The sequence below is a fragment of the Heterodontus francisci genome, chromosome 11, assembly GCF_036365525.1.
Source record: "Heterodontus francisci isolate sHetFra1 chromosome 11, sHetFra1.hap1, whole genome shotgun sequence".
NCBI lineage: Eukaryota > Metazoa > Chordata > Chondrichthyes > Heterodontiformes > Heterodontidae > Heterodontus > Heterodontus francisci.
The window spans coordinates 93,328,917-93,352,513 of record NC_090381.1 but is presented as its reverse complement, the minus strand read 5'-3'; the positions used below and the strand labels follow the sequence as shown (position 1 = coordinate 93,352,513).

Genomic DNA, 23,597 nt, shown 5'->3' with positions numbered 1-23,597 from the left:
TTTTTAAAGCTTTAGCTGTGGGCAGCATGAATGGAGGATTCCTGTGCTTTTTGTTGTCGGGCGCTCCTGTAATGGTGCCAACCTTGATCAGCTTGGGGGAGCCTTTGAAAACAGTTGATCAGCCTGAAATAGGGATTGGGTTTTCCTTTTTTTTTTCTTTCACTGAGCCTTTAAAAAAAAATCAACTTTGCAAGCACCTCAAAGCTTTTTTTCAGTGGGGATTCCTGAACCGTTGGGACAATGACTCACCTGATTGCAGTGATTAATTTGCAGCTTGTCGTTCAGCACTCTGTCTTCTATGGCTGGAGGTAAGTGTTTTCTTCTTTCCCTGTTTGGGCCAGTATTTTTTTTAACTTTTTGCTGTAGGAAGGTACTTTTTAAAGCTGTTTTCCCTGTGGTCTTCATCTTATACTTTTTCTTCTCACTACAGCTGCCACCGTGTAATGAGTTCTTTTTATGTTGTCTGATGCAAGTTACCCGCATCACTATTCTGCTCCAATGCTCTGACCTCTCTCTTTGGATTTCAATATTTCTCTTTACCCAAACCCTCTCCGCCTCTGTTAGTTTACAGCCCTGTCCACAGCCCTAGTTATGTGATTGGCCAGGACACTGGTGGTGGTGGATGGCGTGCCAATCAAGCGGGCTGCTTTGTCTGGGATGGTGTCGAGCTCCTTCAGTGTTGTTGGAGCTGCACACATCCAGGCAAGTGGAGAGTCTTCCATTACACTCCTGATTTGTGCCTTGTAGATGGTGGACAGACTTTGGGAGTCAGGAGATGAGTTAGTTGCTGCAGAATTCCCAGCCTCTGACCTGTTGTATCCACAATATTTATATGGCTGATCCAGTTAAGTTTCTGGTCAATGGTAATCCCCAGGATATTGATGATGGAGGATTCAGCACTGGTAATGCTTTTGAATGTCATGGGGAGATGGTCAGATTCTCTCTTGTTGGAGATGGTCATTGCCTGGCACTTGTGTGGCATGAATGTCACTTGCCACTTATCAGCCCAAGCCTGAATGTTGTCCAGGTCTTACTGCATATGGGCACAGACTGCTTCAGTATCCAAGGACTTGCAGATGGTTCTGAACACAGTGCAATCATCAGCAAACATTCCCACCTCTGATATTATGTTGGAGGGAAGGTCATTGATGAAGTTCCTGCAACAATACCCTGTGGCTGTGATGTTTGGCCTCCAACAACCACAACCATCTTCCTTTGTGCTAGGTAAGACTCCAACCAGTGTGGCATTTTCCCCTGATTCCCATTGACTTCAGTTTTGCTAAGGCTCCTTGATGCCACACTCAGTCAAATGCTGCCTTGATGTCAAGGGCAGTCACTCTCACCTCACCTCTTGAATTTGGCTCTTTGGTCCATGTTTGAACCAAGGCTGTAATGAGGTCTGGAGCCGAGTGGCCCTGACAGAACCGAAATTGAACATCGGTGACCAGGGGTTATTGCTGTGTAAATGCCACTTGATAGCACTGTCGACAACACCTTCCTTCATTTTGCTGATGATTGTGAGTAGACAGATGAGGCGGTAATTGGCCTGATTGGATTTGTCTTGCTTTTTGTGGACAGGACATACCAGGGCAACTTTCCACATTGTCGGATAAATGTACTGGAACAGCTTGGCTAGGGCACAGTTAGTTCAGGAGCACAAGTCTTCAATACTACAGCCAGAGTGTTGTCAGGGCCAATAGCCTTTCCTGTATGAAGTGCAGTCAGCTGTTTCTTGATCTCTCCCAATTTTGGTACAAATCCCCACATATTAGCAAGGAAGACTTTGCAGGGTCGACTGGGCAGAATGTGCCATTTTTGTTTCCAGTGCCGAGGTCAATGCCATGTGGGCCATCCAGTTTTGTTCAGTTTCAACTTTTCTATAACGGTTTGGTACAACTGTGTGGCTTGCTAGGCCATTTCAGAGGGCAGTTAAGAGTCAATCACATTGCTGTGGGTCTGGTGTCACATGTAGGCCAGACCGGTAAGGACGGCAGATTTCCTTCCCTGAACAACATTAGTGAACCAGATGGGTTTTTACAACAATCCAGCAGTTTCATAGTCAAAATTCCTGAGACCAGCTTTTAATTCCATATTTATTCATTAATTGAATTTAAATTTCACCAGCTGCTGTGGTGGGATTTGAACTCGTGTCTCCAGAGCATTGTCAGGGCCTCTGGATTACTAGTCCAGAAACATTACCAATAACCTCCCCATCCCCTTATTTTATAGAGTATTGAGATTGAATGGGCCAAAGAATCATCTTTATATGACTTAGCGTATGCTGTACACATTAGAATGCCATTGTCAATCTGGAGTATTTTGATCCTCAATATAGAACTCAGTAGCAAAAGAAGAAGCATGCTTACTATAAATTTAATTTTGATTTCTAGATTTGTTTAACTAAAATTAAATCTTGATATTAAATCAAACTAAATATTTGGAGTATCCAACTATTTTCCCTAACCATTAAATGATCACACAAATATTAGTACAAAAATGTTTCCTGTCTAATAAATTAATAACATGCCTACTATTTTCAGGCTTCTTGATGAAGGGCTCAGAGGCCTGTGCCATGGACTAAAGGAGAATGGTCAGCTATTAACGCTAAGCATGTGTTACTGTAATTTGGGACCTCCAAGTGGATCATTATTGGGAGATCTTGTTGCCATAACTGCCATTAGGTAATCTAAATTTCTCTGGGAGTTGTGTGCCTTATATATGTCCTATATTAGGCTTTGGCAACAGAAGTATTTTATAAATGACAGTAGCATAACTGTAGCTATTGCTTTAGGCACAATTTACAAAATAGAGGCATTTGTAGCATTTTGACAATTCATCAGAGTGCAAAAATATGGAATGTGGGTGGGGGGGATGTGGAGGGGAAGGCATTCATCCCATTCATTGCCTCCTGTTATGAAAGTGCTTGTATATTTTTTTGTTAAGTATATATTTTTGCGTGCTTATGTTTAAATTGTCGAGATGGATTCATTGGAAGGCTGAAGATTTCAGTTAATTGAAAGGACACTCAGATGTTTAAAAACAACACAAGAACACAAGAAATAGGAGCAGAAGTAGACCATATGGCCCATCGAGCCTGGTCTGCCATTCAAAACGATCATGGCTGATCTTGGGCTTCAATTCCACTTTCCTGCTTGTTCCCCATATCCCTTGATTCCCTGCGTGACCAAAACTCTGTCAATCCCAGCCATAAATGTATTCAATGATAGAGCATCCACAACTCTCTGGGGTAGAGAATTCCAAAGATTCACAACCCTTTGAGTGATTTCTCATCATCTCAGTTCTGAATGATTGATCCTTTATCCTGAGACTGTGTTCCTGTGTTCTAGATTCCCTGACCAGTGGGAACAATCTCTCAGCTCCTACCCTATCAAGCCCTTTCAGAATCTTTTATGTCTTAATTAGATCGCCTCTCATTCCTCTAAACTTCAGAGAATATAGGCCTAATTTACTTTAATTACAACCTTGCTGGAAGTCATGTGCTTTAAGCAAAAAACAACAGAAACCTTGCTGACCTGCGGAAGATGTTTACAAAGAAGTGACTGGTCAAGATGTATAGGGGTCAGGAAGCTTGACTGTTGAAATATTGTTTTTGGTTTTGCTTTGGACAGTGTGTTGGGGTTTGAATTGCTTTTAAGACAGTTAGAGTAAACCAGCCAAGAGAGCAGCCACCATCAGTTCACCCTCTTGCATCTCTTTGAGAACTTCCTGAGAATCAAGTGTAAGAAATAGACAAACTAATGCTGCATTTCTCCTGAAAAGCCTGCCAGAAAATCCTGAAGCTGTATTTTTCTTGTAAATCCTGCCAAACTGATCCTCAATGTCACCTGAAAAGAACTACTCGAGAAAGATCCCAGTGACAGCCGTCTATGCATATTTGGAATGCCAAAGTAAAAAGGGACAACGGACTCTTTGCATATGTTTTCTTTTTTTCTTCAAGAATTAGCAAGTATTTGGCCAAAGTATTCTTTTTTGTCTTTTTTTGTAACAGACCTCTGCAGAGAGAATGTCTGTATTTTTCTGTGTGTGTGTGTTTGTGTGTGGGGAATTTAAAAAGGGGAACTTGCATATTTCAATCTGTGTGTTAGTGCTTTGCTTCATTACTGGTTAAGTCTTGTTTTATAATAATCTGATAATTTTGTTATTTATTAAAGAAACCTGCTTGGTGTATTTTATTCTGGGATAAAGAGTAGAGTATATGATTGACCGCCTCGGTAACTGGGTAAACAATTTAAAAACTATATGTTGTGACCTGTGGAGAAGTGGAACTAGAAAAGACAGTGCACTCCTCCCGTATCGGTCGTAACATATAGTTGGGGGCTCTGTGCGGGATAACCCAACACTGATGACATATAATTGTAAGTGGCATAATAATAATTGAAAAGAGAAACAGTAGAAAAACCAAGTTTTTTGTGCATTAGAGTAAAGTTTACACTACTGGAACTTTGTCGGTTGCTATGACCTTTCTGGGGAAGGAGGATGCATCCCTGAGTGATTTGAGAAACTTAGCCAAGGCTAAGCTAAAGGATTTGGCAGAACTTTGGTGTTACAGTTAAAACCAGGGGCTAAGAAAGCAGACATAATTGCAGTAATAGCACACCATTTGAAATTGGAAGAAGAAAAAGGCGAACCCAGTGATAGTGTAGTTGAATTAGCTAAAATTCAGTTACGGATGAAGCAGCTTAAGCTTGGACAAGAAAAAGAGATGAAAAACTTGAACTACAATTTCAAAGAGAAAGAGAAGGAAGGGAATGCGAATTTAAAAAGATGGAACTAAGAAAAAGGGGTGATCTTAACTCCAGTAAAAGCTCTGGCGAGGAAAGATCCGACTCCAGCACAGGCCCTAGTGAAGAGCTGTTTAAATTTGTAAAAGCCCTCCCGATGTTTGAGGAAAGGGACGTAGAGGCATTTTTCATTTCTTTTGAAAAGATAGCCAAACAGATGAAGTGGCCAAAGGAAAGCTGGACACTGCTTATGTATAGCAGGTTGATGAGCAGAGCTCATGATGTTTACACCATGCTTTCTGGCGGAGCTTCTGCAGATTATGAGGTGGCAAAAAAGTTTATTCTCACTGCTTATGGGTTGGACCCTGAAGCATACCGTCAGAAATTTCGGAACCTCTGGAGACAGCCTGGGCCGACTTATATAGAATTTGAGAGGGTAAGGCAAAATAATTTTGATTGTTGGATGCGGGCACTAAAGGTAGAGGCCACGTTTGAGAACTTTAGGGAACTAATTCTCCTGGATGAATTTACTCTCTCCTTTTGTAACAACCCATGTCGAGAACCAAAAGATTTCAACAGAGAGACAGGCAGTGGAAATCTCTGATGATTACGAGCTTGTTTACAATCCCAAACCTTGTGTCCCCCACAAACCCGAGAAGGATAGAAGGTGGAAGGGTGAAAGGAAGGCAACTAGCCGGAGACAAGAAGGGACAGTTGGGAACTCCTCCTCAGGCCAAAAGGAAGGTGCTGAGGGTGGAAGTGAGGCCCACAAGCTTAAGTGTTACCATTGTCACAAGGTGGGACACCTTTGTGCAGAATGCAGGAAATTGCAGGAAAAACCCATGGGACGTATTGGGGTACACAAGGCCAATGTACAACAGATCAGGCTGTAGCTCTGATTGCAGCTGTAAGGCCAATTACAAAAACTACTGTGAGTGCGGGGGACATGAACAAGGTACCTAAGGGTTCTGGGGAATTATTGTCAAAAGGAAAAATAACTCCTTATCCCTCAAGTGTGGTAGGTAAACCTATAGTTATACTGAGGGATACAGGAGCCACCCAAACTCTTTTGGTGGGAAAAGGCATAACCTTCTCACCAGAGCGCACACTGAATGCCAAGGAATTAGTGAATGGTATTGGCGGGAAGTATATGCCTGTACCTTTGTATCGGGTGCACCTAGAGTGTGACCAAATGTCTGTTAACTGTAAGAATTGTCCATAGTTTGCCAGAAGACGGAGTTGACCTACTCCTGGGGAATGATTTGGCTGGAGCGAAGGTAGTAGCTTCTCCAGTAGTCACGGAAAAATCAAGTGAAGTTAAAGAGATAGAACAGTTGCAGGAAAAGATTCCAGGAAATTTTCCTTCATGTGTAGTGACTTGAGCAATGGCTAAACAAGTTCCAGCGTTGGAGGAAAAATTGGCACTGAGGACAGATAGCCGAATATATGAAACTCTCTTTGGGGATTTGGATAATCCAAAGGAAATGTTCAGTAATTCTTCTCTGATCAAGGCTCAGCAAGCCGATCCAGAGTTAAATAAAGTGGCACAACCGACTCTAACTGAAGCTGAAGCAAAGGGAGTTCCAGAAAGCTAGTATATTAAAAATGGAATTCTGATGAGGAAGTGGAGACCTCCTCACAGACCTGCGGATAAAGAATGGATGGTTGTTCATCAGATAATGGTACCGCCCAAGTATCGCCAGGAAATATTAAGGATAGCCCATGAAATTCCTATAAAGGGACATGTGGGGATCCAGAAGACCCGACCATGTATAGGTGAACATTTTTACTGGCCAGGTCTTTCCAAGGACGTGGTGCAGATTTGTAAAATGTGCCATACATATCAGATTGGGGGAAAACCACAACCTGTCATAAAACTGGCACCTCTAATTCTCATGCCAGTTTTTAGGGAACCATTTAGTAGGGTGTTGGTAGACTTAGTAGGACCTCTACCTTCACTAGAGAATACACTGAATGTCAAGGAATTAATGAATGGTATTGGCAGGAAGTATATGCTTGTACCTTTGTATTGGGTGCACCTAGAGTGTGACCAGATGTCTGGAATGGTAACTGTCGGAGTTGTCCATAGTTTGCCAGAAGACGGAGTTGAACTACTCCTGGGGAATGATTTGGCTGAAGCGAAGGTAGTAGCTTCTCCAGTAGTCACGGAAAAATCAAGTGAAGCATAAAAATGCATACTTGGGGTGCCAGAGCAAAAAGGGACAACTGACATCTTTCCATATATTCTCTTTTTTTCTCAAGAATTAGCAAGTATTTGGCCAAAGTATTCTTTTTTTTTTGTAAAAGACCTCCGCAGAGTGAATTTCTGTATTTTCTCCGTGTGTGTGAGTTTGTGTTTGGGGAATTTAAAAAGGGGAACTTGCATATTTCAATCTGTGCTTCATTACTGGTTAAGTCTTGTTTTATAATAAACTGATAATTTAGTTGTTTATTAAAGAAACCTGCTTGGTGTATTTTATTCTGGGATAAAGAGTAGAGTATATGATTGACCACTTCGGTAACTGGGTAAACAATTTAAAAAATATATGTTGTGACCTGTGGAGAAGTGGAACTGGGAAAGACAGTTTACTCCTCTCACCTCGGCCGTAACACTCCACAGATGATGTATAATTAGTTCTATTGTAGAATCTGTCCTATGCATCCACTCTCTGGAGGGAGCCAACTAACCAACCACTTCTGTGAAAGTCAAGTGGAGGGAAGGTATGTCCACCCACTTCCAAAATACCTTTCATCCCACTATCAACTTTGACCAGTTGCAACTAGAGAAAGTCATAAAGATAAAAAGATTTGCATATATGTAGTGCCTTTCATGACCTCAGGACATCCTAAAGCATTTTACAACCAATGAACTACTTTTGCGGTGGAGCCACTGTTTAGGAAACACTGCAGCCAATTTGCACACAGCAAGGTCACACAAACAGCACACAAATAAATGACCAAATTAATTGGTTTATGTGTTGTTTGAGGGATAAATGTTGGCCAAGATAGCAGGAAATGATATCTCTTACTTAAAAAGAGAGGTCCTTACATTTAATTTACCATATTTTCCTCCTTAAGAAAACATGGCACTTTGCAAATGAACTGTTTGTTTCTATCAGTTGTACATCTTCAGCCATTGCCGTTGAACAGTTCCATTCCTATGGTACACGATGTTTTATTGTCCAATTTGTAAGGATCAGCGGCAGGATTTTCCTGACTCGGGGTGGCGGACAGAGTGGGGGTGGGGGGGAGTGGGGGTGCGGCACCAGGAAAATAGAATAGAGCCACATCAGGATAGCTCCCTGACGCAGTCCTGCCACAGGAGAAGTTTCCCAGCGGTGGGACCAGATGTGGAAGTGGCTGCCCGCCTGTGTTCAGTGGGTGGCCAATTTAAATAATTAACACTTAGAGTCAATACCTCAGGCCCGCCGGCGTCCTGCTTCATGGAGGCAGCTTCCCTGCGGAGGACCATCAGAGCTGGATGTGTCATGGCTGAAAGAGGGGCTGCGGGCCGGGAAGGCCACCGGCCACGCACCCCCCTCACCACCTCCCACGCCCCAATGGGCCATCTGGAGGGGCCTGCCTTATTGACCCCTTGGAATTTTAATTTAAAACTTGTCTTTCCCACCTCCAGATCTCCCACCTGTCTCACCTCTCCTGGTGGGGCTACTGAGGCTCAAGAGCTACCAGCCATTGAGTGGGCCAGCAGCATCTGCATCCCACCCACTGTCCTTAAGTGGACAGCGAGCTCGGAGGCGGCCAATTAGGAGGCGGTCTCCAGTAAAATTGCTGAATCGGTCCCGCTGTTGTCAGAATGCTCATTTTGCTTCCATTGTGATGCTATGCTGTTGTTAGATATGAGGCATTAACCTTTATGACTGCCAAAAAAAGTGAATTGCTTCAGTTGTTTGAATCTATTCTGAATATATTATTGAATGCCATAGATATTTCAGTTCACCTTTTAAACTCTGCAATGTTCCTTGTTTGTGCACCACGTAGCTGGATGATGGTTGATTTAAATAGTCCTGTTTCGTAAAAGTACAGCCGATAGTTTCATTACAGCTATGAGATATAACAATGTCTGTTTTTCAATATCTATGCTCACCAGCACATGCAAGTTACACTTCACTTGTGGAATTGTTTGTGCTCCATCATTTCATGGGCTCTCTTGGGAATATATTATTTTGATAAGATTCTACCATAGAACATCTGGAGGCATTTGTCAACAGTAAACTGTTAATGGGAAATGTGGGCTTTTTTGGCAGAACCTGAAGAACAATAATCAGTGGCTGCATTATATAAAAGCATTTGCAAATATTTTATTCTTGGCATTAACTACGATTGTCATAAAAGAACAAAAATGGTTGGGAAAATTTGGAATAAGTAATTGATTTAGTCTTAGCTTAGGAGCATGTGCTGCAAGAATGTAGAGTAGGCAGATTGTGATGCAACTCAGCATGTAATACTGATTTGACACCAGTGCTGCCATTTTTGACCTTGTGTCTCCAGATAATGCCCTCTCTTAAACACACACAGTTGAACGTGCATTCAGCAGCTGGAAAGCCCTTCCCATCAGTGCTATTTAAAGCAATCATCAATTACTTTCAGGTTAGTTGATGATTTGACTTCGATTAACTCTGTCAGTTTGTAGAAGTGTTGTGAATTTTCTAGTGCTATTTAAAGTTGGTGAATTCAACAAGGAGTGCAGTTGTACATGGTGAGGACTTGCTTTTCAACTGAAAGCTTTTGGTCAGACCACTTGATAGTAGTCATGGGCACTGCAGTGACCATCCCCTTGGGCCTTCAGTATAACAAGGAGATGGAGCAAAGGCAACACTGAGGAGGACAAGCTGCTCATAAAGGGAGAAGGAGGAGGAGTGATATGGGCTCTCAGCAGGAGGCCTTATCCTCCTAGAATCTTCCATGAGCAATTCTCTTGCCTCAACCTGAGTTAGGAGCAGTGTTTGCGATATCTGTAATTTATGCAGAAGGTCCTCACTGAAATCTGCCACCTCTTGCAGGCAGACTTACACCCTCACAGCAGGGCAAGAACTCACTGCCAGTGACTGTAAGGTCACTGTAGTCTTTGCGTCAGGTCCTTCCAAGCTGGAGCAGGAGACTTCTGTAACATATGCTTTTTGTCATTCACCATTGCCTAAGGGAGATGACTGAAGCTGTTTATGCCAGGAGAGGACAGTACATCATGTTCTTTCTGGCCAAAAAGAAGCAGCCGGAGCGTGCATGTGGCTTTCCCAGGACAGTGGGCTTCCCTGTGGTGTAGGGTGCCAATGACTGCACATGTGGCTTTGCAGGCACCGCAGCTCAATGCAGAGAGGTACCACGACTGCAAAGGCTTCCGCTCTCTGAATGTACAGTTGTTGTGCGACCATGTACAGTATCCTGGTGGCAGTCATGATCCCTCCTGTTCCATCACTATTTTAGCCACCACATCAAACCAGAGGGTGGCTGTTGAGGGACAAGGTCCAGCTGCTTTGCACCTGGCTCATAGCTGCACTGCATAATCCAACCGCATACGCACAATAGCCAATATGCCGGCTGTCACATGAAACATCATTGAGCAGTCCATTGGGGTGCTGAAGCAACACTTCTGCTGCCTAGAATGCTCTGGAGAAGCCCTGTTGTACTCGCCAGAGCGTGTGTCATGATTCATCATGGTCTGCTGTATTCTGTGTAACTGCGCCATCATGAGGGCACATCCCTTGCCACAGGTATATAGAGAGCAGCTGAGGAGCAGGCAACCAACACATCCCCTTTCTGACCAGGCTGTCTGTGATCAGCTCATCCGCTTACAGTTCCAGTGAACACTACCACAATTCCCCATTCTACAGCAGTCTTTCCCTTCCCCTCCCTTTGTCACTGATCACCGCAATGCCCTCTTGGCCACAATGCAAAAATAAAAGCCACACAAAACAACCATTATAAACCAACTTTGTCAAACAAATCATCCAATATTCCATACAAAAGTCAAATAATCACCTTTGTGTCTGTTGTGTGGTGCCTTTTCCTGTCCTAGTAGAACAATGCTGAACTACCCCAGTAGCTGCAGCATGGTGGTACAAGGCTGCTGACTGCATAATGGAGTCTGCAGATATCCTTGCAGGACACCCTTGATTAGCTCTGGTTCTAAAAGGCCCGGCTTCAGACTGCACTGTCATACTAACATACGAGCTAGGAATTAGCAGCAGAAGTAGGCCATTCGGCCTCTCTAGCCTGCTCTGCCATTCAACAAGATCATGGCTGATCTGTTTGTGGCTCGAATTCCACACTCCCATCTACCCCCGATAACCTTTGATTACGTGCCTAACAAGAATCTATCTACCTCTGCCTTAAAAATATTCAATAACCACCACCTTCTGAGGCTGAGAGTTCCAAAGTCGCACAACCCTCTGAGAGAAAAAATTTCTCCTTGTCTCTGTCCTAAAAGGGTGACCCCTAATTTTAAAGCAGTGCCCCCTAGTTCTGAACTCCCCCACAAAAGGAACCATCCTTTCCACATCCAACTTGTCAAGACCATTCAGAATCCTATGTACTTCAATCAAGTCTCCCCTCACTCTTCTAAACTCCAGTGAAAACAAGCCCGGTCTGTCCAACCTTTCCTTATGCGACATCCCGCTCATTCCAGGTAACAATCTAGTAAACCTCCTCTGAACCACCTCCAATGCATTCACATCCTTCCTGAAATAAGGAGACCAAAACTGCACACAGTATTCGAGATGTGGTCTCACCAATGCCCTGTATAACTGAAACATAACATCCTTACTTTTATTTTCAATTCCTCTTGTAATAAAGGATAGCATTCCATTAGCCTTCTTTATTACTTGCTGTACCTGCGTACTAACTTTTTGTGACTCATGCACAAGAATACTTAGATCCCTCTGCAACTCGGAGTTGTACAGTCGTTCTCCGTTTAAGTAATACTGTGCTTTTTTATTCTTCCTGCCAAAGTGAACAACTTCACATCTGTCAGATTTTTGCCCACTCACTCAACCTAACTACATCGGTCTGCAACCTCCTTATGTCTTTTTCACAATATACTTTCCTACCTATCTTTGTGTCATCTGCAAATTTAGCTACCACGCATTCACTCCCCTTATCTAAGTCATTGATATAAATTGTAAAAAGTCGAAGCCCCAGCACAGACCCCTGCGGGACTCCACTTGTCACATCCTGCCAATCAAAAAAAGACCCATTTATGCATACTCTCTGTTTTTTGCCAGGCAGCCAATCTTCTGTCCATGCTAATATGTTACCCCCTACCCCATGAGCTCCTACTGTGCGCAATAACTTTTTATATGGCACCTTGTCAAATGCCTTCTGGAAATTCAAGTACAGTACGTCAACGGGCTCCCCTTTATTCACGGCACGTTACTCCTTCAAAGAAGTCCAATAAATTGGTTAAACACGATCTCCCTTTCACAAATGACTATTCCTGATTACCTTGAGTTTTTCTAAATGCCAGCTATCGCCTCCTTAATGATCAATTCTAACACCTTCCCCATGACAGACATCAAGCTAACTGGCCTATAGTTACCTGTTTTCTGTCTCCCCCCACCCCTTTTTGAATAGAGGGGTTATATTTGCTATTTTCCAGTCTGATGAAACCTTTCCAGAAGCTAGCGCGTTTTGAAAAATTAACACCAACATATCTACTACCTCATTAGCCACATCTTTTACGACCCTAGGATGAATTCCATCAGGACTCGGGGACGTGTCAGTCCACAGTTCCATCAGTTTGGTCAGTACTGCTTCCCTGGTGATTGTAATTTCACCAGATTCCTCTCTTCCTTCCACCTCCTGATTTATAGCTATTACGGGAATTATTTTTGTATCCTCTATAGTGAAGATAGAAGCAAAATATTTAATTTCATCCGCCATTTCCTTATTATCTACTATTAACTCCCCATTCTCACTCTCCAGAGGACCAACACTTACTTCACTTACTCTTTTCCTTTTTAAATACCTGTCGAAACTCTTGCCGTCTGTTTTTACATTTCTAGCTAGCTTCCTATCATACTCTAATTTCTTTCTCCTGATTAACTTTTAGTCATTCTCTGCCATTCTTTACATTCTGACCAATCATCTGACCTGCCACTCATCTTTGCGCAATGATATGCTTTTTCCTTAAGTTTTATGCTTTCCTTAACTTCTTTAGTTAACCACGGATGGTGGGTCCTCCCCTTAGAATTTTTGTTTATAGTAGGAATATACTTATCCTGAGTATTCTGAAATATCCCCTTAAATGTCTGCCACTTCTTCTCTATTGATCTATCTCCTAGCCAAGTAACCCAGTTCACTTCAGCTAGCTCAGCTTTCATTCCCACATAGTTGCCCTTATTTAAGTTTAAAATACTAGTATTAGACTCGCTCTTCTCTCTTTCAAACTGGATGTAAAATTCAATCATATTGTGGTCGCTGCTACCTAGAGGTGCCTTTACTCTGAGGTCATTAATTAATTCTGTCACATTACACAATACCAAGTGTCACGAATCGTATCGTTTTTGGCTGTTTTCCAGTTGGGTGGGAAAACTTTAATAATATGCTGTGACCTGTGGAGTGATGGGACCGAATTGATGGTGCATTTCTCCCACCTCGGTTGTAACACAAGTCTTATATAACATGCTGTCTGGTTGGTTCCAGAACGCACTGCTCTAAGAAACTCTCTCAAAAGAATTCTATGAACTCCTCATCCAGGCTACTATTGCTGATCCGATTTTTCCAGTTTATATGTAGATTAAAATCACCCATGATTACTGCCATCCCATTATCACAAGCACCCAATATTTCTTCTTGTATACTACGTCCTACGTTATGGTTACTGTTAGGGGGCCTGTAGACCACTCCCACTAGTGACCTCTATCCCCTATTATTCCTCATCTCCACCCAAACCGATCATGGCATCTTGGCATGAGCGGCAGCAGTCTGGGTTGGCTGGTTGATAGACAACAGCAGGGGCACTAGTGCAGTGGCAGTAGTGGGAGGACGAATGCTGTCATTCTGAGAGAGGACAGCAGGTTCATGCTACATGGAGCCACTGCAGCTCCCCCAGGTGCGCCTGAGCAATCCTAGAAATGTGTTGGAGGACAGATTGCTGGACTGCTGTGACACCCTGCAAGCCCCTTTGAACACTGATATCCGCAGCCGTGAGGCAGCAGTCTAAACCTGCATGGCAGAAAGCTGTACTTTCATGGCAACAAGCTGAGTTTGCATGACTTCAGTCTGAGCTTCCACTGCAGTACTCAAATATTGGGCAGCTTCTGCCTGCGCTGCAATGGAAGCTGAGACATTGCCTTTCAAAAGTTGCATCACAGTTGGGTCGGCAAATATTTTCATGGAGTTGGTCACCACTTCTACGCTGGAGAGGATGGGCTCCAAGCTTTGTGTAAAGCCCTGTGTCAAGTTGGAGCTGAATTCCTCTATGCTCTGTGGCAGTGACAGCAGGCTTTCTGGCAGGCCTGCCAATACACTAAGCATTTTATTGTGCATGCCCATCAGCCTTTTTCTAAACATTGTCCTATCAAAGTACTCTTCTGAATCCGCTGCAGCAGAACTCATGTACGAGCTCGCCCTCCGGAGGGTTGGCACCTGCACTACCCTTTTTGCCCAGGCTGCAACCCACTCATGCCGGTGACTAACCTTGTGTAGATCCTGCCTCTGTACTATCTTCTGAAGTACGTGCACTGGCAGTATCTGAGCTGGTGGCTGAGAGTGAGAGATAAAGTGGCGGTGTTTCATCATCATCAGTCTCTTCTTGTGCCTGGCCCTCCTGCATCAATGCCTGGCCAGGTGGCAGTTCTCAGGTATCTGAAAGGAGAAAGGCATAAGGGTAAGATTGTGGGGAGGGAAGGATGGCTGGGGGTGGAGTCTGGGGAAGGCTATAGGAGCCTGTTTACACTGTCTTCAGCTTATAAATCAGAAGAAATAGTGGGATGTGGAAGAAATGGGATGTGAGAAGGTGGGTTAGGTAGGAACATCATCTTCAATGATTCCAACTGTGTCACTGGCCACGGCTTCACAGGTGGTCATTCCTATGATGGTCAGCACTGTCTCTTCCATGGAGATGAGAACATAGCAGCAGTGCCTGTCTCCTGCTGGTTAGATTCTGCACCACCTTGTCCTGCAAAAGAGAGAGAATTGTGTCATAGAGTGTCATGCCTGTCATAGTTGAATAGCTGGCACTGTGTGCAAGCTGCAAGATGTGGTTGTGAGGTTTGCAAGAGTCTTATGTTTGTAAGATTGAGGGCAAGCTATGAATGTGAGGTACGAGTCATGGTTGTTAAAAATTGTGGGGAGGACACAGAAGTTGCAAAGAAATGTAGACAGGTTAAGTGAGTGGACAACAAGATGGCAGATGGAGTATAATGTAGGGAAGTGTGAAGTTATTCACTTTGGCCATAAGAATAGAAAAGTAGAATATTTTTTTAAAAGTGTGAAACTTGTAAGTGTTGCTGTTCAAAGAGATTTGGGTGTGCTTGTACAAGGAACGCAGAAAGTTAGCATGCAGGTGCAGGAAGCAATTAGGAAGACAAATGGCATGTTGGCCTTCATTGCAAGGGGATTGGAGAACAGGAATACAGATGTCTTGCTACAGTTGTACAGGGTTTTGGAGAGACCACATCTGGAGTACTGTGTGCAGTTTTGGTCTCGACATTTAAAAAGGATGTACTTGAACTGGAGGCAGTGCAGCAAAGGTTCACTAAATTGTTTCCTGGGATGAGTGGATTGTCCCATAATGAGAGGCTGAGTAAATTGAGCCCATATTCTCTGGAGTTTAGAAGAATGAGAGGCAAACTCATTGAAACATACACGATTCTGAAGGGGCTGGATAGGGTAGACACTGAGACATTGTTTCCACTGGTCAGGGAATCTAAAACACAGGGGCACAGTCTCAGTATAAGGGGCCGATCATTTCGGACTGAGGTGAGGAAAAATTACTTCACACAAAGGGTTGTGAATCTTTGGAATTCTCTAACTCAAAGGTTTGTGGATGGTCCATCGTTGAATATATTTAAGGCTGGGATAGAAAGATTTTTGGTCTCTCGGAGTCAAGGGATATGGCGAGCAGGTGGGAAAGTGGAGTTGAAGCCTATGATCAGCCATGATCGTATTGAATGGCGGAACAGCCTTGATGGGCCATATGGTCTACTCCGGCTCCTATTTCTGGTGTTCTTGTGAATGATGAGGGCATGTTGAATTGAGAAGTGTGTGAGGCTGGTGGTTCATTTGTAAGGATATGGCATTTGAAGATGTATTCACTGAACTTGACAACTCATGTGAGGTTATTAAACTTCTTGCAACACTGCTTCCATGTCCTCGTGGCTAGACTGCTGGCATTCTCCACAATGGCTGTTTGCTGCCACTGTATTGTAGCACCTGTCTGGAGAGCTTCCTGGCCCTCTGCAGAAAATAGGAGCTCTCTTCTCCTGTCGATCTTCTACACCAAGGCCTCCAGTGCTGTGTCAAGGAACCTTGGAGCATAGAATAGGAGAAGGGAAAGTGATTCCACCAGATGTACAATGACAAGGCTGCTTCCAGTGTTGTGGACTTTAAGCAGTTCCAGATCTGAAATGTTCTTCCCAACTAGACTAGCATTAAATCATTTGATATCAGCCTTAAATTCAAATTCAAGTTCTTCCTGTTATTTAAATACATACATTTTGTTCCCAATCTAATTTGAAAATACCTCCAGTGAGAGGTTTGCGGAATTACCTCTAGAGTTGGTGTCACAAATCTGTATTTATTTTCTCCTCGGATTAAAAACAGTGCACCTTTAAGACAGAGAGAGAAACTTTTGGATTTCTGAGGCTCAGTATGCCAGCTGCACCTGTTACCTAGGTCACAGCAGGAGAGAGAGGTCACATGATATAATGTTTTGATTTGACTGTGTGTAAAACTGACTGAAACCAGTTTTGAGACTCACCAGCAAAGCGTGCTACTGAAGAGGAGAGCTGTCTGTTTTCTCTTTGCAAAAATCCTACAAGGAGCTACAGGCCAAGTTAATTGCCTAAGGAGGAAATAACCCTTTGAAGAGACCGTTTATATGACTGAAGTAACGTTTCAACCGAGAGACTGTCGGTTTTGAAATTCAAGTTGATTTATTGCTGTGCTCATTGTTGAAGGAACTGTTTGATGCCTGCTGCAGCCAAAGTGTTTTGAGTGCCTATCAAGAACAGACTATTTCATCAATTCCATGTGAAGACTTCGAGTAGCATTTGATTATTTTCACACTAGGATACCTCACCCATCAGGAATGTAACTCCAAAGATTTACATATTTATTTATTCTTAAGAAACAGCTAATTTTTAAAAAAACATTATTTAAAAAAAGAAACCAATTAACCATGATTTTTGAGTGTATGTATGTGAATGGGGGAGTTAGGTTAAAATAAGAAGTTATAAGGTCTTTAGACATAAGTTTATTTTAATAGTGTTTAAGATTTAGTGTTTAATAAATAGTTAATGTGTTGTTGTCTATAGATACCTGGTTTGTTCTGTTTTATTCTAGGGGTTATTAGAGGGTTTAATTTGGCTGTTTTTCCAGTTGGGTGGGAAAACTTTAATAATATGCTGCGACCTGTGGAGTGATGGGACTGAATTGACAGTGTGCTGCTCCCGCCTCAGTATTAACATATTTTATTTGGGCATCTCGTCCGGGATCCAATTAATTGGGGGGCTCACGTTTGGCATCATATTCATTGCTCATCTCTGGGAGAACACATAGATTAGTGTCTTGTGTCTGGCATCATATTAATTGCTCTCGCATTTGGGATCATATTAATTAGAGACTCGAGTGTAGGAACACCAATTACGAAAAAAGAAATCAGGTTTCATGTGCAATAAGGTATCAGAATAGCATTAACAGTTGCAGCAGAGTTTCTGGGAAAGGAGAATGTTTCACTCAGTGACATGATAACTTTAACTAAGAATAAACTGAAAGAATTGGTGGCACAATTGGTGTTAGAATTGAAATCAGGTGCCAAAAAAGCAGTGATAATTGATGTAATAGTCCAACATTTCAAATTAGAAGAAGAAGCCGAGGAACAAGAAGTTAGTAAGTCAGAGAGTGGAATGCAGTGGAATTGGCTAAGATTCAGGTAGAAATGAAAAAACTGGAACTTGAACAAAAAAAGAAATAGCAATAAGAAAACTTGAGGCTGAAAAAGAATTAAGAAAACTTGAACTTGAAAAAGAGGAAAGGGAGAAAGAGGGAATTTAGATTAAGCAAGATGGAACTAAGACAAAGGGGTAGTTTTGACACCAGGGAAAATATGGATCAGGAACAATCTGAATTCAGCCCAGGACCCAGCGAAAAGCTATTTAAATTTATATAAGCTCTTCCTAAGTTTGAGGAAAGGGATGTAGAGGCATTTTTCATATCTTTTGAGAAAACAACCAAACAGATGAAATGGCTAAAGGAAAGTTGGACACTGCTTATGCAAAGAAGGTTGATAGGCAGAGCTTATGAGTTTATACTATGCTTCCTGAAGAGACTTCTGCAGGTTATGAGGAGGCAAAAAAGGCTACTTTTGCTGCATATGAGTTTGTCCCTGAAGCTTACAGTCAGAAGTTTGGGAACTTATGGAGATTGGTTGGGCAGACTTATGTAGAATTTGAGAAGGTGAAGCAAATTAGGTTTGACCGTTGGATATGGGCATTAAAGATGGAAATCCCATATGAGAACCTTTGAGAATTGGTTCTCTTGGAAGAGTTTAAAAACTCCGTTCCTTCCGTAGTGATAACTCATGTTGATAACCTGAAAGTTTTGAAAGCTAGGCAAGCAGTGGAAATTACTGATGATTTTGAGCTTGTGAATAAGGGCGGCACAGTGGCGCAGTGGTTAGCACCGCAGCCTCACAGCTCCAGGGACCCGGGTTCGATTCCGGGTACCGGGTACTGCCTGTGTGGAGTTTGCAAGTTCTCCCTGTGTCTGCGTGGGTTTTCTCCGGGTGCTCCGGTTTCCTCCCACAAGCCAAAAGACTTGCAGGTTGATAGGTAAATTGGCCATTATAAATTGTCACTAGTATAGGTAGGTGGTAGGGAAATATAGGGACAGGTGGGGATGTTTGGTAGGAATATGGGATTAGTGTAGGATTGGTATAAATGGGTGGTTGATGTTCGGCACAGACTCGGTGGGCCGAAGGGCCTGTTTCAGTGCTGTATCTCTAATCTAAAGCCAAAACCTTTTGTCTTGTCACCCCCATAAACCCAAGAAGGATAGAAAGTGGGAGGGTGAAAGGAAGACAAATAGCCGGGGATGAGAAGGAACAGGTGGGAATGCCCTAGGATCACTTCCTCAGGCCAGAAAGGAAGGTGCTGAGGGTAAAAGTGAGGTTCACAAGCTGAAATGTTAACATTGCCACAAAACGGGTCATCTTCATTTGGAACGCTGGAAATTGCAAGGTAAACCCATAGGACCTGTTGGGGTACACAAAGATAGTGCAGAGGAAAAGCCTCTGACTGAGAGTATAGCAGACCAGGCTATCGTTTTAACGGCAGCTATAAAACCAAATACAAAAAATAAAGTGAGTGTAGAGGTTAAAAATAAAATACCTGAAAGTTATAATGAATTTTTATCCAAGGGGAAAGTAACTCCATATTCTGTAAGTGAGGCAGGAAAACCTATTGTTATACTCAGGGATACAGGAGCAACCCAAACACTGTTGCTGGGGAAAGATATAATGTTTCCAGCAGAGAGTGCCTTGAACGCTAAAGTTTTAGTTAATGGAGTTGGCAGGAAGTATATACCTGTACCTTTATATAAAGTATGCCTAGAGAGTGACTTAATATCTGGGATTGTAACTGTAGGAGTTGTCCACAGTTTGCCAGTAGAGGGAATTGATCTACTCCTAGGAAATGATTTGGCTGGATCAAAAGTATCAGTTTCTCCTATAATTACAGAGGAACCAAGTGAAGTTAGGGAAACGGAACAATTGCAGGAACAAGTCCCGGGAATATTTCTTGCGTGTGTAGTCACCTGAGCAATGGTAGACAGAATCCTTTATCGGAGATAAAAGTGGCACCACTAACAGTTAACCAAGTATCTGAAACCTTATTTGGGGATTTAGATAATCCAAATGAAACGTTTAACAGATCTTCTATAATTGCAGCACCACAAGCTGATCCAGAGTTATACTGAATAGCACAGATGGCTCTGACAGAAGCTGAAGCGAAGCGAAAGGAGTTCCAGAAGGCTGTCATATGGCAAATGGGATTTGGGGGAGGAAATGGAGACCGCCTCATAGACCTGCAGACAAAGACTGGACAGTTGTTGAACAGATAGTGGTACCACCTAAATATTGCCAGGGATTATTAAGACAACATGGCATTCCTTTTGCAGGACACGGGGAATTCGGAAGACCAAATCACTTATAAGCCAACATTATTACTGGCCAGGTCTTACAAAGGATATGAGACAATTTTGTAGGACATGCCATACATGCCAAATGGTGGGAAAACAACAATCTACCATAAAACTGGCACCAATTGTTCCCTTACCAGTGATTGAGGAGCCATTTAGCAGGGTATTGGTAGACTGTGTAGGACGCTTGCCAAAAACAAAAGCGGGGCATCAATATATACTTACTATCATGGATATGGCTACTCGATTTCCAGAGGCCATTCCTTTGAGGACAATTACTGCTAAAATAGTCGTAGAAAAGTTAACCCAATTCTTTACATGATATGGGTTACCCATTGAAGTTCAATCAGATCAAGGTTCTAATTTCACATCTAAGATATTTCAAGAAGTCATGGGAAATTTGGGCATTAGACAGTTGAACTCTTCAGCATATCACCCACAGTCACAGAGAGCTTTAGAGCGATACCACCAGACTCTCAAAACAGTGATTAGAACGTACCGTCACGAATATCCGCATGACTGGGATAAAGAGCTAGACTTTCTTTTATTTGCCACCAGAGACTCACCGAATGAGTCTACAGGTTTTAGTCCTTTCTAATTGGTTTATCGACATGAAGAGGTCCTCCAAAACTCATAAAAGACAAATTTTTGGGACAAAAGAACAAATCTTCGATACTGAATTATGTATCTGTGGTCTGGGAGAGGCTCACAAATGCTTGTGGTGTGGCCCAGGAACACCTTAAAGCATCCCAGGCCAATATGGAAAAATGGGCTGACAAGAATGCAAAAACCCATAATTTTCAACCATGGGATGAAGTATTGGTGTTGTTACCGTCACAAGGGGAACTATTGAAAGCACAGTTCAATGGTCCATACAGAGTGATCAAAAGAGTGGGTAAGATAGATTACTTGATTGACACCCCAATAGCTGGAAAAAGAACCAGTTGTGTCACATCAATACGTTAAAGCAATATTATCGCAGGGAGGAGGATAAGCCAGTACAAGTATGTCAGGTAATCGGGACTGTTGAGAAGGAAAAATATAGAGAGAATGAGGCAGAAAGGGGCCTAGACAATTCTCAGATTGAACCTCCAACTATCAGATTAGCAAATACAGAATGGCTAGGAACATTGGCTAGGGAAGGGAGTGTAGATAGTCTGGGTCATGTCGTTACCAAAAAGGAGGAGGTGTTGGGCGTCTTGCAAAGAATTAAGGTAGATAAGTCCCCAGGGCCTGATGGGATCTACCCCAGAATACTGAGGGAGGCAAGGGAAGAAATTGTTGGGGCCTTGACAGAAATCTGTGTATCCTCATTGGCTACAGGTGAGGTCCCAGAGGACTGGAGAATAGCCAATGTTGTTCCTTTGTTTAAGAAGGGTAGCAAGGATAATCCAGGAAATTATAGGCCGGTGAGCCTTACGTCAGTGGTAGGGAAATTATTAGAGAGGATTCTTCAGGACAGGATTTACTCCCATTTGGAAACAAATGAACTTGTTAGCGAGAGGCAGCATGGTTTTGTGAAGGGGAGGTCGTGTCTCACTAACTTGATTGAGTTTTTTGAGGAAATGACGAAGATGATTGATGAAGGAAGGGCAGTGGATGTTGTCTATATGGACTTCAGTAAAGCCTTTGACAAGGTCCCTCATGGCAGACTGGTACAAAAGGTGAAGTCACACGGGATCAGAGGTGAGTTGACAAGATGGATACAGAACTGGCTCGGTCATAGAAGCAGAGGGTAGCAGTGGAAGGGTGCTTATCTGAATGGACGGCTGTGACTAGTGGTATTCCACAGGGATCAGTGCTGGGACCTTTGCTGTTTGCATTATATATAAATGATTTGGAGGAAAATGTAGCTGGTCTGATTAGTAAGTTTGCGGACAACACGAAGGTTGGTGGAGTTGCAGATAGTGATGAGGATTGTCAGAGGATACAGCAGGATATAGATCGGTTGGAGACTTAGGTGGAGAAATGGCAGATGGAGTTTAATCCGGACAAATGTGAGGTAATGCATTTTGGAAGATGTAATACAGTTGGGAAGTATACAGTAAATGGCAGAACCCTTAGGAGTATTGACAGGCAGAGAGATCTGGGCATAAAGGTCCACAGGTCACTGAAAGTGGCACCGCAGGTGGATAAGGTAGTCAAGAAGGCATACGGCATGCTTGCCTTCATCAGTCGGGGCATAGAGTATAAAAATTGGCAAGTCATGCTGCAGCTGTACAGAACTTTAGTTCGGCCACACTTAGAATATTGCGTGCAATTCTGGTCGCCACACTACCAGAAGGATGTGGAGGCTTTGGAGAGGGTACAGAAGAGGTTTACCAGGATGTTGCCTGGTCTGGAGGGCATTAGCTATGAGGAGAGGTTGGATAAACTCGGATTGTTTTCACTGGAACGACGGAGGTGGAGGGGCGACATGATAGAGGTTTACAAAGTTATGAGTGGCATGGACAGAATGGATAGTCAGAAGCTTTTTCCCAGGGTGGAAGAGTCAGTTACTAGGGGACATAGGTTTAAAGTGCGAGGGGCAAAGTTTAGAGGGGATGTGCGAGGCAAGTTCTTTACACAGAGGGTGGTGAGTGCCTGGAACTTGCTGCCGGGGGAGGTGGTGGAAGCAGGTACGATGGCAACGTTTAAGAGGCATCTTGACAAATACATGAATAGGATGGGAATAGAGGGATACGGTCCCCGGAAGTGCAGAAGGTTTTAGTTGAGACAGGCAACAAGATCGGCGCAGGCTTGGAGGGCCGAATGGCCTGTTCCTGTGCTGTACTGTTCTTTGTTCTTTGTTCTTATTGCAATTAGAGGCAAAACAACATGAAGACCTAACCAGGCTTTACACAACATTTAAAACAGTTTGTAGGGATAAGCTGGGATGCACAACCTTAGCTACACATGATGTGGATATAGGGGGAACCGTTCCTTTAAAACACCGTCCTTACCACTTGAGTCCGGACAAACAGGCCCAAGTGAAAGCAGAAATCTAATACATGCTGAAAAACAATTTGATCAAACCTAGTCAAAGTAGCTGGAGTTCACCAGTAGTTCTAATACCTAAACCTGACGGGTCAACTCGATTTTATAGAGACTACAGAAAAGTCAATGCAGTAACGAAGGCAGACTCCAACCCAATTCCGTGTTTAGAAGACTGTATCGATGGAGTGGGCAATGCTAGGTTTCTTACCAAGATCGACTTGTTAAAGGGATACTGGCAAGTTCCTTTGACTCCTCGTGCCAAAGAGATATCAGCTTTTGTAACAGCGGACGGTCTTTATCAATGCCAGGTGATGCCATTCGGGCTAATAAATGCTCCAGCCACTTTTCAAAGATTAATGAATCAGGTGGTAGCCAGTGTTCCCAACTGTGTAGTGTATCTCGATTATGTACTAATATACAGTAACACGTGGCAAGAACACTTAAAGCAGCTAAAAATTCTGTTCAAAAAATTACAATCAGTAGACTTAGTGATAAATCTGGCAA

General features: G+C 43.0%; 1 protein-coding gene across 10 annotated transcripts in view; it reads left to right on the top strand.

The window, feature by feature from the left end:
- Positions 1-23,597, top strand: part of LOC137374927 (uncharacterized) — a 112,280-nt gene that overhangs the window by 56,880 nt on the left and 31,803 nt on the right. For 9 of the 10 annotated variants that reach the window (XM_068041528.1, XM_068041520.1, XM_068041522.1 and 6 more), the window contains one exon: positions 2,541-2,681. The exons of the other annotated variant lie outside the window; for it this stretch is intronic. In XM_068041528.1, the coding sequence (XP_067897629.1) occupies positions 2,541-2,681 (141 nt within the window). The remainder of the gene's footprint in view (positions 1-2,540; positions 2,682-23,597) is intronic. 10 annotated transcript variants of the gene reach the window in all.